This window comes from Urocitellus parryii, chromosome 2, assembly GCF_045843805.1.
Source record: "Urocitellus parryii isolate mUroPar1 chromosome 2, mUroPar1.hap1, whole genome shotgun sequence".
In the NCBI taxonomy this organism is placed as follows: domain Eukaryota; kingdom Metazoa; phylum Chordata; class Mammalia; order Rodentia; family Sciuridae; genus Urocitellus; species Urocitellus parryii.
The window spans coordinates 46315446-46329245 of record NC_135532.1 but is presented as its reverse complement, the minus strand read 5'-3'; the positions used below and the strand labels follow the sequence as shown (position 1 = coordinate 46329245).

The 13800-nt window shown below is 34.6% G+C and overlaps 1 protein-coding gene across 1 annotated transcript in view; it reads right to left on the bottom strand.

The window, feature by feature from the left end:
* The window catches only part of Vwa8 (von Willebrand factor A domain containing 8), a 396504-nt gene that overhangs the window by 133673 nt on the left and 249031 nt on the right, over positions 1-13800 (bottom strand). Inside the window, exons 27-29 of the mRNA XM_077795206.1 lie at positions 8400-8508; positions 6507-6645; positions 4011-4210 (exon numbers count right to left, since the gene is read on the bottom strand). Of these exons, the coding sequence (XP_077651332.1) occupies positions 4011-4210; positions 6507-6645; positions 8400-8508 (448 nt within the window). The remainder of the gene's footprint in view (positions 1-4010; positions 4211-6506; positions 6646-8399; positions 8509-13800) is intronic.

The following is a 13800-nucleotide window of genomic DNA, read 5'->3' as shown; positions in this document are numbered from 1 at the left end:
TAAGTAAGACAGTATATAAGATGCCAGGAGACAAGATGCTGGTTGTGGTTGCTGAACTAGCTTCACAATGAAAGTCATTGTGATCAAACAGAATATTAATCAACAACATTGTTAAATAACTGGATTTTTTGAGAAAATGAAACACATGCTGAGAACATAAAAATCTGATAATGTTAGAGAATTTGTATGTATGTAAAACTGACAGAGAATTTGTTAGCTAAAAATTTGGCAGAACTGTTTGAATAAATATTACAAATTTCATTTCTTTTTTAAAAATATCATTTATTTATTTCTTAATTTTTAGGTGATGCTAAGGATTGAACCCAGAGCCTCACACATGCTAGGCAAGTTCTCTGCCACTGAGCTACAGCACCAGCCCCTACAAATTTCATTTCTCATACAAATTTGATTGACTTACTGAATGAAAAATCACTAACATATTATGTGCTTTTAATGATTCTTATAGATATAGGATTCAAAACAGACACTGATATTTTGTTGTTTACACTAAAATAAAACCCTTATTCCAATTTGCTGGACATGAACTTTTATAAGCAATATCTGGATATGGATGAACTCTGTTTCTAGTAGAAAATGAAAATGGGAAAAACAAGCCCAAAACTGAACCCAGAAAAATATCTTAACTCAGAATTTATGATAATTATTTAGGTAACAACTAAGTTAACTTATTTCCTCAAAAAGTTAGTGACATTTTATTTATCCAATATATTCCTCTTGAAATAAAATCTAAAAGTATTATTTCTTGGTAGTATTACTTACAGGTAACAATGCTGCATTTCTTTAATATTTTCCTATTATGAACTCTTTTCTTTATTTGTTCTAATTAGTCATACCTGACAGTAGAATGTAATTTGATACATCATACATAATGAAATATAATTTCTCATTCTTCTAGTTGTACATGGTATTGAATCATACTGGTCATATAGTTATATTATGTAAACAGGGTAAATAATGTTTGATTCATTCTACTATCCTTCCTAACCTCATACCCCTCCCCTCCCTTCACTCCCCCCAACCTAACTTAAAGTAACTCTATTCTTTCTTAGCCAAACCCCTCCCCTTATTGTAAGTTAGCATCTGCCTATCAGAGAAAACATTTGGCCATTGTTTTATTTTGGAATTGGCTTATTTCACATAGCATGATATTCTCCAGCTCCATCCATTTACTAGCAAATGCCATAATTTCATTCTTCTTTAAGAATGTCACATTTTCTTTATATATATTCATCTGTTGAAGGGCACCTAGGTTGGTTCCATAGTTTTAACTATTGTGAGTAGAGCTGCTATAAACATTGATGTGCGTGCATTTAAGTCCTTTGGGTATAAACTGAGGAGTGGGATAGCTGGATCAAATGATGGTTCCATTCCAAGTTTTCTGAGGAATCTCCATACTGCTTTCCATAATGGTTATACCAATTTACATTCCCACCAGCAATCTATGAGTGTACCTTTTACCCCACACATCCTTGCCAACATTTAATGTTGCTTGTATTCTTGATAATTGCCATTTGGACTGGAGTGAGATGAAATCTTAGAGTAGTTTTGATTTGCATATCCCTGATTGCTAAAGATATTGATCATTTTTTCATATATTTGTTGATCACTTATATACGTAAAGAAAGAGCCTACAGAATGGGAGAAAATCTTTACCACATGGACCTCAGATACAGCACTATTCTCCAGAATATAAAAAATGAATAACCCAATCAATAAATGGGCTAAGGAACTGAACAGACACTTCACAGAAGAAGAAGTATAATCGATCAACAAATATACGAAGACTTTAAAATTTTTCACACTATAGTATTCTTCTTCCAAGTACCTGCAGTGAGTAAGAGAATGGGTAAAGTTTAATTCTTGTGAGTCAATCCAATTTGATTTGAATCTCAATCCTGCTGTGTATCCACAGAAAAGGTTAAACTCTCTGAGCCTACTGTTCTCATATGTAAATATGCCTTACAGCTACCTCACTGGGCACTTAAAATAATAACATAAGATAATGTTGTAATTTCTTACTTGACACACCATCACTATTTAACAATCCATCTTTCTCCTTGAGACATCACTTGCCTTCTGGGATACTGCCCTCCTTGGTTTACCCATATTCATCAGCAGCCACTCAATCCCTGCTGTTGATTCCTTCTTCATGTCCTTGATTTCTTGACTTAGTGCTTAGACTTTTCCCACCTACATTTACTCCTTGGTGACCTTTTTCAGTCTCATGACTTATGTAACATTTATATACCAATGACTCCCCAATTTATATTTCTATTTCTGACCTCTGCATTGAACTCCAGTCTCATCATTTACTTAGGTGTTTAACAGTATCTCAAATTTAGTCAAATGTCATCTGAGTTTCCCTCGTAACTGATTCCTTCTCCATTTCAATTAATGACAACTTCTTCCAAGTTGTTCAGGCCCTAAATCTTGAAGTTGCTCTTGAGTTCACACTCTTTTACCTCATATATTTGCTCTGTTAAAAAATCCTGTTAACTCTACCTAGAGAATATATCCAAGATCTACCATTACTTAAGACCTTCATCCTTCTCTAAACCACCATTATCTCTTGCCTGGATTGCTGCAAGAAATCTCTGAACTAATTCGTCTCATTCTTCCTTAGCACCTATAGATTATTTATCACTGAACAAACATAGACATTCTTTTAAAATATAAGTCAGATCATGCTCTCCTCTGCCAAAAGAATTTCTAATACCTCCTCCTTTTACTCATAGTCAGAGACCAGAACCTTCCATGGCCTATAAGGTTTTACACAATCTGCTTCCCACTGCTCTCTCTTCCTCATCTCTGAATAACCTCCTTACCTCACTTCTTACTTTTCCTGTCATTCAATCTTCCATGTACACTTCTCTATGTCATCTTTTTTTTTTTTTTTTTGCAGCGATACATGCTAGGCAAGCCCCCCTACCAACTGAGCTACTCCTAGGCTCCCACCTGACTTCTTTAAAAATAAATAGGCATGATTCAGTCTCTGGGAATTTGAATCTATGATTCCCATAGAACTCTCTTCCTCCAGATATCTGTTCTCTCTTTTATCTCCATCAGATCTTTGTTGCCAACCCTTCAGTTAGGTAAGCTCTGAGGACCTTATTTTAAATGGAAATCTTCTGTCTCTTGCATCTCAACTTCTAGCTAAAGTTATAGTTTAAGTTGTTGTTGTTATTATTATTATTATTATTTTGCTTATTGTCTATCTTCTTGAACCATAATATAAGCTTTTTAGGACAAGAATTTTTGTTGTCTTGTTCATTGACCTATAGCATCTGTCTTTTGAGCTGTAGCATCTGTTTAGAATTAGGTTTAGCATGAATCTGGGTATCTGTACTTCTTATCAGTACTGTCTTAGTGCACTAATCTCTAGAAGTGATGGATAGACCTTGAGCACCATAGATACTAAGGGATTCCAGTGTATTCCATGCAATATATTTACATTGCTACTTCTATATAAAGAATGTCATTTAAGTCTCAGATAAAATGACATCTTCTCACAGAAGGTATCTCAGCACTCTTTTTAGCACTGTTCACCCTCCCAACTCTTCCTCCTTCTTCTCCATCACTTCCCCAGATGTCACCGCTTCTATATAGCACTTTTCACTACCTGAAATTGACATGTTTATTTGTTGGTTTGGTTGTTTGTTGGCTCTCTCTCCTAAGAGAGAGTAAGTTTCATAACAAAGAATTATCTAGCTCCAAATATCAAAAAGTGGCAAGGCTGAAAAACCCTGATTGGGCAGTTTCCAGACTTAAAAATTCTGTTGAAGTTGGTACAGAGAGCAAGATAGTAGCCTACCTTTGTGGAACTGATAAAATATAACTCCTGATATGTCCCCCAATATAAATGAATTTTTCATGATTCTCTTCAATCATGAAAAACACATATTTCAGTTTTAGGTTGAAAATTACTCTTTCCTTTTTCTTCACATCAGTTACTTTTCCCATAATTATAGAATGTGAGTAGCCTGGTGTACCTGTTCTTCGTGGAGAATAACTTGACCCTTGAGAGGACTTCCCAGTGGTGCCACTGTCACAAATGGGTGCCAAAGTCCACTGGCAGTTCTTGGGAAGATATCATATAAGTCCACAAAGAAGCCACTTTCCCCAGTCATATTCATAAAGTATAAGGAAACAGGATTGCATGTAGTTATATACAGAGTATTTTCCTCATTTTCTGAAATGGCAAAAAGGTGTTAATTTAGTGGTTTGAAAATGACTTACCAACTGATCAAGAGGCCTAGGAAAAATTAAATTATGAAGTTTGAACATACAGTTGAAACCCAGCAGATGATTTGTAGATGCACTGATTAGACTAAAAAGACCATGAAAAGCACCTTAGTTCCCTAAATGTAGAGTTACACCTATCTATTTCAGGAGGTATCTATTTGTTCCCAAGAAAAGGCCACAATATCTCCTGATAACATCATTAATTAGTTAACAATTTTTAATGTCAGGAAATTCTCCCTTGTGTTCCAATGAAAGTCGGTTTTCTCTTTTCCATTGTTGTTTCAGAATAACAACAGTTCAATATTTTCTAACTGCTGATCTTTCATTTTCTAGATAGTTACTAGATATTTAGGATCTAATTAATTCCACTTTTAAAAATCGTAGCCTTACAGATCTTCAGTTTCAAACTTTTGTTCATATTTCAGTATTCCTTATTATAAAATTTCTAACATCTTAAACGGGGTGCTTTCTTAAGTCCATTTTCTGAATTTTATACTGGTGCTTCTTCCAGTTTAAAATGACTATGAATCACCTGGGGAACTAATTAAATTGCAAGTTCTGATTCAGTAAGTCTGTGGTGGGAATACAGATTCTGTCCTTTCAATCAGCTCCCAGGTTGCTTGTTTGAGTTCCTTCCTTTGAGTAACCAGGCTCTGGATCAAACTTCTGATAATGTCTTATGTGAGTGCCTTGAGGCAAGGAATTAAGCTGCTTTGTCTCATAAATGCTACCTGCATCACCCAGTACCCAGATATCTATTTATAAATAGCTGTATTTTTGAACCTAAAATTCAGACACACAGTATGACAATGATATATATTGAAATTTGGAACTATCCTAGAAAATCTGGACTACATGTATGAATGCCATATCTACAATGTTAATATGTAATAGTTATATTACATATAGATATATTACAAATACTAACTTTAAAACAATAAGTTAACCTCAGTAAAAAAAATAGCCATCAGTGCTATTTGGAAAATACAGTAAGAATGTTTACATAAATTTAGTTAATAAATTTATTAATTGTTCTCTTTTACTTCAGGTATTAAGTATCATCTGGCCTTTGGCTCAGACTCATAGATATAAAATTAACTCCAACTCTAACTCTTTTCTATCTGAAGTGCAGAATAGGTAAAACACACATATACACAAAACACCAAGAAATAAAAATAACAAAAAATCTAGTTTGCAAATGTAGAAATACTGAAATAAGAGGATTAAATTCTATCAGGGACAGCAAATGAGACACATTTATCAGCGTCGCCTCTGACTGACAGGAAGGGGCTGCCTGAATGCTATTGAGAAATAAGAGCCTGTGACCGGGTTTAATGGGAAGAGTGTACAACTGATTTACCACCTGCCATAGGCCTGGGCAGAGGATCATAACACACTTACCTATGATTCCTGAATATGAGACAAGGGTCAGAGTTCAAATTTTTTTAAATAAAATCTCAGACTTTTACTTTACAAACAAATATGAAATAATCTTAGGAGCATAAATCTTTACCCAAAACAAGCAAATAACAACAATAAAAAATCTGTAAATATTTTAAAGCATACTTTTATTCAAAATAGCTGACTTGGGGTATAAACTATACCCATAAAACTTACAGGAATAAACACAAGATACTCAACATTGCCTCAACAATTCCATCTTAAATGATGCTGGAGATACTCTCCCTTCCCCCAGCTACCTCTTCTGTTTATATTGCCTTAGTAACTGACAGCAGTTGAAGAACTACTGCCAAAAAGTACTCAGGGCCTCCTGCGTCAATCAGTAAGTAATGGCAACAGTCCAGAAATGTAGATGCCAACAGTTCCCATTCTTTATTTGCCATTCTTTACAATGAAAAGTTTAGCAACTGCAAATCACTCTGGCCCTGCTTTTGTGGTTTATGCAATCACCAAACTGGAATCCCAGCCAAAAAATCCAATGTTTCTCCTTTTTCTTTTTTCCTTCTATTTTTAGCACACGCCTGGGTGTGTTTAACTTCGTGCTACAATTGTAATGAGAAACAGACATATGCATACAAACTCAGCAGTGCTTATGTGGATTCCACAATGGCATTTTGTTAGGTTGTTAGAGGAAATTAGTTCTAAATTATATATAATTGCTATCAAATCCAAGAATGACAGTCACCGAGTTTATCATAGACTCCTTGATAACTAGAGAGTGTTTTAAAGCCTTTAAAAAAATCAATATAGGAATAAAAGATTAAAAAATAAACTTAACATACCACATGATGTAGCAATGTCACAAATTAAATTAATTTCACCCAGTGGTAATCTCCAGGAGACACATTCTTCAGTAAAGTTTAGGGATCTCTTTTCAAATCTTTCTATTGGATACTTCTGTATGTTCATAAACACTGGACCCTATAATAAAGTAGTTGTTTGAATTAAGAAATTTGGGTAGTCACAAAAACATAGAAAAGCTAAAGTTCTTCCAAAATATAGAATTTATATTTTGAGTATTTAATGTGGATCTACTCCACATTTTATTTTCTGACATAGTACTTATAACAATAATATTTCCATACTTGTATTTATAAATGCTTTCTATACGTGCTATCTTGGTTAATGATTTCTCATTTTCTTTTGTTTTTAATCACAAAATATACCATATGTAAAATCCCACAAGATTTTTCACTACTTTATTCCTTGCCAAACCAAGAGCCCACTTCAAACTCCATATATCAGGACCTAGAGTTGTCCAAACCAGAATGACTTATAAATTAATGAGCCATGTTCTAATATGTTTCCTTTGTAAAGAATGATTTTTTTACATCATAACAAAGAAACATAAGGGTTGAATATGAGTCTTTTAAATGAAATGTGAAAAAATATGACATTTGAAATTAATTTTTTAAAACCATACTTACTGACATTCATTAATGTTACTTATGAAAGAGTATTTCACACATGGTGATAATTATTCAATAATAAACATAGGCAGAGAAACTAAATTAATGATGTTATGAATATTAGTACTGGGTACTTGGAGTTCCTGGAAGAACTCCATGGATGTAACTAATATTTCAATGATCTGCATGATTATCTTTAGTCTTTAGTCAAAAATATTTGAGCTAGATATTGGCATCCCCATCCCATCTCATTCGATCTAGTCCGTGCATCAGGGACGAGAAGACTAACAAATGCATTTGTCACACTCCCTTGAGAAAGATTTGGAAGTGATTTTGGTTCTGCCAATTAAATACACTTGAATGAGATCTGGAAGACAGAACAAAGGGAGTGGGCATCTTCCTGCAGCCATAGCAAACAAGGAAAATCTAAAAATATAAGCAGAGATTCTGTCCTTTATTGCCAGTTTGATACATGAGGGACTGCAGGGCAAGTCTGACCCATTACTTGTTTTTATAAATACAATTTTAGCAGAACACAACCACATTCATTTGTTTACATATTGCCATGACTGCTTTTGCGTTATGGTGGCAGAGTTGAGTAGTTGCAACAGAATCTGTGCAACCACAAAGCCTACAATATTTACTTTTTGGCCATTCACAGAAAAAGTTTGCTGACTCTGCCTTCCTGTGCAACTCCCAGCTACAGGATGACAGCACTTGCAGAATCACTGACCCTGAAACTGACTAGCCTCTGGCTGCAAGTCTTCCTGTCCTTCTAATGATTTTACAAGCACCTTTTCCCCCATGATAAAACCCTTTCTGCTTGAAATACCTAGAGTGATTTTAATTGCAACTAATGACTAATCCTCTTTTCCTTTACCTTTTCACATGAAGACATTATGTGTCAACAATATATGGCTAAAAAGAGGCAGGCAATTCATAAAAGCACAAAATTTTAACTCTGTTAGCAAACACAAAGTAAAGGCAAATAAAGCAGAGCAACAGTCCTAGGAAAAAGTCCTAGGAAAACATACCTGACTATCATAAAACATACATTAGCTCTCAGAAATTTTATCTGTACATTAGGAATTGTCTACATGGAGTTCCTTGTAGACCAGAAAGATTTGAAAGAATAGAAGCAAAAAAAAAAAAAAAAAGTCAGAACAAGTCATTTCTGCAAGATCTATTGTATGGATTTTCTTCAGGGAAGACATGGAAAAATTTCTAAGAGTCAATATTTTAAGAGAAAATAATAAAGATATCAACCTTTATGTCTATCTGATGAGTTTCTGCTGGACACAGGAGTTTTTGCATTCCATTTCTTGCCTGACCAATCGTCCAGTATCCCATGAATGTCTGCTCTGGTAGAGGCAACCTGTTAAGGATGATTGGAAAAATGAGCATTCTTGTTTCCAAATCATAGAATAACATAATGAGCCCTCTAGTATCAACCACACAAATAAATCTAAAGAATGCTTTGTTTGGGAGAAAATTATGCTTCATTTTATTAAAAAAAGATGATGATTAGAATACACATTAAGATGAAAAAGATTCCACATTTCAGAAATACAGAAGGTGAAGTCCTATTGCATATTTACCTCAAAGACAAACATAATTAAGATTCACACATTTTTTCCTTGAATTGGTAAAATGTTCAGTAATAACTATTAATTTCTAATACAGCAAATACAGCACAGATAGTCATTTTTTAAAACTTTAGCAATCTATCAAAATTTTCAATTTATTCTTTTAAAGTTTGAACCAAGTAATAATAACTAGTGTGCAGTATTATTAGGCCCATGTTTGTCAGTTATACACAGCAAGTTTCATAGACTTTCTTTTGGCATTTTAACTTCTTTCAGTTTGCTTGATACATAATAACATACAGAAATGCCTATATAAGCCTGTTACTCATGTAAGTGTAACACTAAACACATCTGAACCAAAGAAGTAGCACATCATCAGCACCCAGAAACCCTCTTGGGACCATATTTTATAGCTATTCCCACCAAGAAAGTTAGGATCCTAACTTCTAAAGGAATAATTCTATGTTTAATTTATTTTAAAGTTTTTAAAAAAGCAAATATGACAAAGCTAAAGTATAAAATTGTAGACAAATTTGAGAATCAAGGCTACAGTTCCAAATTATACTAATTTGACTTTGAACTTTTTAAAAAAGGGAATCATTGATTTGTCATTTAACCCATTAGAAATTTCTTATTCCATGATAAACTGAATTCCAAAAAATAATAACTTATACTTTCAAGTTTTCTAAAAATAATAGGAACATGGCTACAACTTAAAGGTGCTTGCAGTCAGTCTAATGGACATTAAAAAGAGTACAGATTTACATTTAGAAATAATTTTATTTTCAGTAAAGAAATAGTCTGACAAAAATTTCTTTATGTTTAGTAAGACCATATTAGGCTTTGATTTTTTTTTTTTGCTTAATATAAAAATCTAAACATTCAGGCAGAATATGCTTGTTGTCCCTTTGAAATGCTAATGTTTGACATAAGAGGAAAGAAAAAGAAATTCCCACTGAAATTCTTCTAAGACAGGTCTCTCCAAAAGGCACATGTGCTTTCATATCTATTATCCAAAATACATTTTAAGTACCTGAACAATTATACTGTCTTATGACCCATGTACTTCCATCTTTTCACTGGAAAAAAGTGTGGAGTGTGCTGGGGGCGGAGGGAGGCCAATGATGAGTTAGGGGATTGACTATAATTGTATTCTCTTTTGAATATTATGAAAATGCATTTTTGTGTCAACGGCAGATCTTTAAAATATATCCAAGGCTCAGGGTCTCTCTTTGCTAGTTTAGGGAATGAACTATATTCTTCATTTGCTTTCATAAAGGAAAATAAGGTCTCAAATATATAAGGAGAAAAATAAAGGAAATAAATACATTAATTACTCTTTACCAGAGAAGACACAGAATAAAACAATGCAAAGAGAGCTGGTTTTTAGTTTTGGTTCTTGTATTAACCAGCTATGCAAATTTGGGAAGGGGAATATCAGTTAATGTTTCAGTATTTTTTTTTTCTGGTACTGGGGATTGAACCCAGGGGCACTCAACCACTGAGACATATCCCCAGCCCTATTTTGTATTTTATTTAGAGACAGGGTCTCACTGAGTTGCTGAGTGTGGCTTTGAACTCATGATTCTCCTGCTTTAGCCTCCCAAGCTGCTGGGATTACAGGTATGAGCCACCATGCCCGGTTTAACTTCTTCATTTGTAATTTTCAAAATTCCTTATGGTTTAGAAAATCTGAAGCAAGAAGAAGGAAATGTCAGTGATAGTTTAAAAGGCCAGCATTAACTTGTTGCTCTGCTTGAAAATATGTATACCTCCCTATAGAATAGGTGTCCTGATAGATAGGTACGCTTTATTAAAGCATATACTAAGAAGCTCTAAATACACCTAAATTGGTTCTTTGAAAACAAGAGAACCATTTCACATCTTAAAATCTAATTACAGGTGAAGAATTGTGTAATAAAAATGATTCTGGTTGACAACTAGCCTGAAACATGGACCTAGGACTAGGAATGTCGTTCACTAGTAGAACACTGGCTAACAATATACAAGGTCCTGGGTATGATCTCCAGCATATGCATGTGCGCGCACAACACACACACACACACACACACACACACACACACTTAATGTATCCGTTGATAATATTACAGAAATAACATTGAAATACTGAAAAGGGTGGGGGACACCCCTTCATCCATTTGAGAAAAAGTAACTGCTCAACTTCCAGTTCCTACTGACAATGCCAGGGATGTGCATAAAATCTGCTTTGAACTTGCCAACTCACTCTAAATAACAGTCATGGAAATTACAGGCTGCCTGGCTCTATATAAAAATAGCACAGGCTGTTTGGTTGGCAGAGTTTGGTTGGGAAGGACCTTCAGGTACCCCATATAGAATCTATTCTGAAACCACATAACAGGATGCTACTGGCAATGACAACTATAACTGAAAGACACATAAGCAGGGTGTCCTGGAGTTGCACAACCAAACTGACTCCATCCTGTTCCTTGGTCACATGAAATACTTTCTCTAGACTCTTAATATGGACTTTAGGCTGTCCAACAGAGGTAAACCATAGCCCCTTGTTTATTTTTCTCTCACTAAGCCCTCCCAAAGAACTGTGGAAAAAATTGACCATTCCTAACTTTCTCCCCTTCAGTATGTTAGTGGGCAGGGGAAAGGAGAAGCATTATACTTGGATGCATGAGTAAGCTTTGGAATTTGAAACACACTCAACGTTAATTCAGGGGTACTTCTAAATTAATAACCAGTTAGCAAAAGGCCTTATATTCTATAACTGAAATCTGTCATCCAAGTCTACCAGAGTTCAGTTTTTATATCTGACTTGATTGAAACAACAATGGTTATTTTCCATGGTTTTAAGATCCCATCGCTTGCATTGCTTAACTTTGTTAAAGTCTCAGCTAGAATGATATCTGGATTTGATTTTAAGTGGGGAGGAGAATGAACTTAGGCCTATGAATAGCATTGCTTTTTATCTTCAGTATCATTCATGAATTTATGTTTCTTGAAACAATGATGTATTTTAATTTATATGTTGTGATATTTTTTAATCCCTTGTGGAAGTAATAATAAAGATCTGGAAGTAAAAATTTCAACTAAAAAAAAGGTGAATATCAAAATTATGACTCAGATCAAATTATAATACTTAAGTAAGTTTCAGAAAGAAACAAATTCATAGCCTGATGCATATGGACAGCAAAGTCAAGTCCCATCATCTGAATGACATATAAGAGATTTGTCTTAGACTGTTTCCATAAAGAGGTGAACCAGGGTTTTAAAGAGCATGTTCTGGCAAATTTCTGACTTCTCTGAACCTTTGCCAAAACTATTTCTGGAGTATGAAGGAAAACACATGAAAAAGATTTGGATCTTTTTAGGGGCATTATGCAATTGGAAGTTGTTGACATACCTATTATCAACAATTCCTAAAACATTTTCGTACCACAAGAACTACTAATTTTCACAGGAATAATGAAACCCTTCAGGGTAGTTCCATCAATTCAAAAACTTGACAATCACTATCATCTTTGAGAAGAAATAGAACTATTTCAATTTTAGTAGGCCTCACTTGTTTCTAATATTTTACGTCTAACACCTGGTAAAAATTTCCAGGTTGTCCAATTGAGTTCACTGAAGATTTTCATAGAATATTTCTGACAAATACTTACAGTTTTGGTTCTTACACCATCCTCTTATTCTCCAGCCAATCTATGCCTTAGTCCTACTTGAACTGCTTATTGCTTTTCTTTAGCATGCCATGCATTTTCATGCATCCCTGAAGTCATTCCTTCTGCACAGAATTCCTGCTATGGTCTCCTTGGTGAGATCCTTCTCACTCCAAACATCCAATTCAAATGCATCCCCCTGCTACATTTATTCATACAAACTCCCTGCTCTCCTGTGTTTCTACGTAAACTTACACACATGAAACTCTAGGAATAGAGTTCTATAGAATCCATAATTTTCAAGTTTAAGGACATGAGAGAAAATACAATTTTAGCAAGAGCAAGCCAGAAGTGAACGTATGAAATCCTTCATAATCATTATTATATTTACTAAATTAAGAAGTCAGCACATTAGAAAGAAAAGACAAAGCCCCCTTAAACATATTAAATTAGTAGTAATGGGAACCATTAATTCCCAGTAATATCTTCCCTTGTTTGCTAGAAACTTCAGAGTCATACTTCCCAACAACTCACATGTTTCTGGCCAATTAATTTTACTTTGCTGGAAATGATGTGCACATGAGTATGTGTTTTCCCTTTCTGTGCCTGGTTCTACACTGAGATATTATGGCTTTCACTTAATGACTTAAGACTTGCGCACCTCTGCCACCTAGATCCTGCAGAGGTCACAGAAATACAGAGTAATTTGGATGTATGAGATGGAAAAGATTTGGAGAAAATTTGCTGTTCTTGGCAGGTACTTTTCAAATACACTCCCCAAGCCCCAGAATGACACTGTGCAGTCTCAGTGCTGTTGCCCAGCATTACTTTGTGCCAAAGCAGATGTTGTTAACTTGCTCTACACATCTCTGTTTTTTTTTCTTTTTATTTTCTCCTTACAGAAGTTGCCAAACTACAGTCCTGGGGTCTGGATTTCCTTTCCTTCATCTTTCTTCAAGTTGTACTGCAAGAATGTCTTCTCCTTTTCTGCCATCTACTTTATCAATCACATCTTAAGTGTTTTTGAATCAAATATTCTTTCTTTTTATAATCACCCACAACAAGAATGACTGAGACTGAAAACTTTCTCAGTGGTTAAAAATTTCCTAGAGAAAAATTTCCTGTATTTCCCACAGGAAGGACTCTTAGGATGAACACCCTACTGTGAATGTAGCACTTCAAATATGACATTGCATCTATCATAGTTTTACTTGTTTTCCTTATTAAATTGTTGATCCAATGAAATTAAAGCTTACATTTTACTCATCTGAGTCTCTGACATTTAGAATTCATTGCTTCTGCCACCTAATTCTTTCTCACTGCCTTGCCTTTATTCCATTGCCACAGGTACAACATATACCCTCCTCATTTGTCATCACCCAGATTGTTGAAACTGCCTCCCAATAGGTCTATGTTCAGGTTCATAGCTTT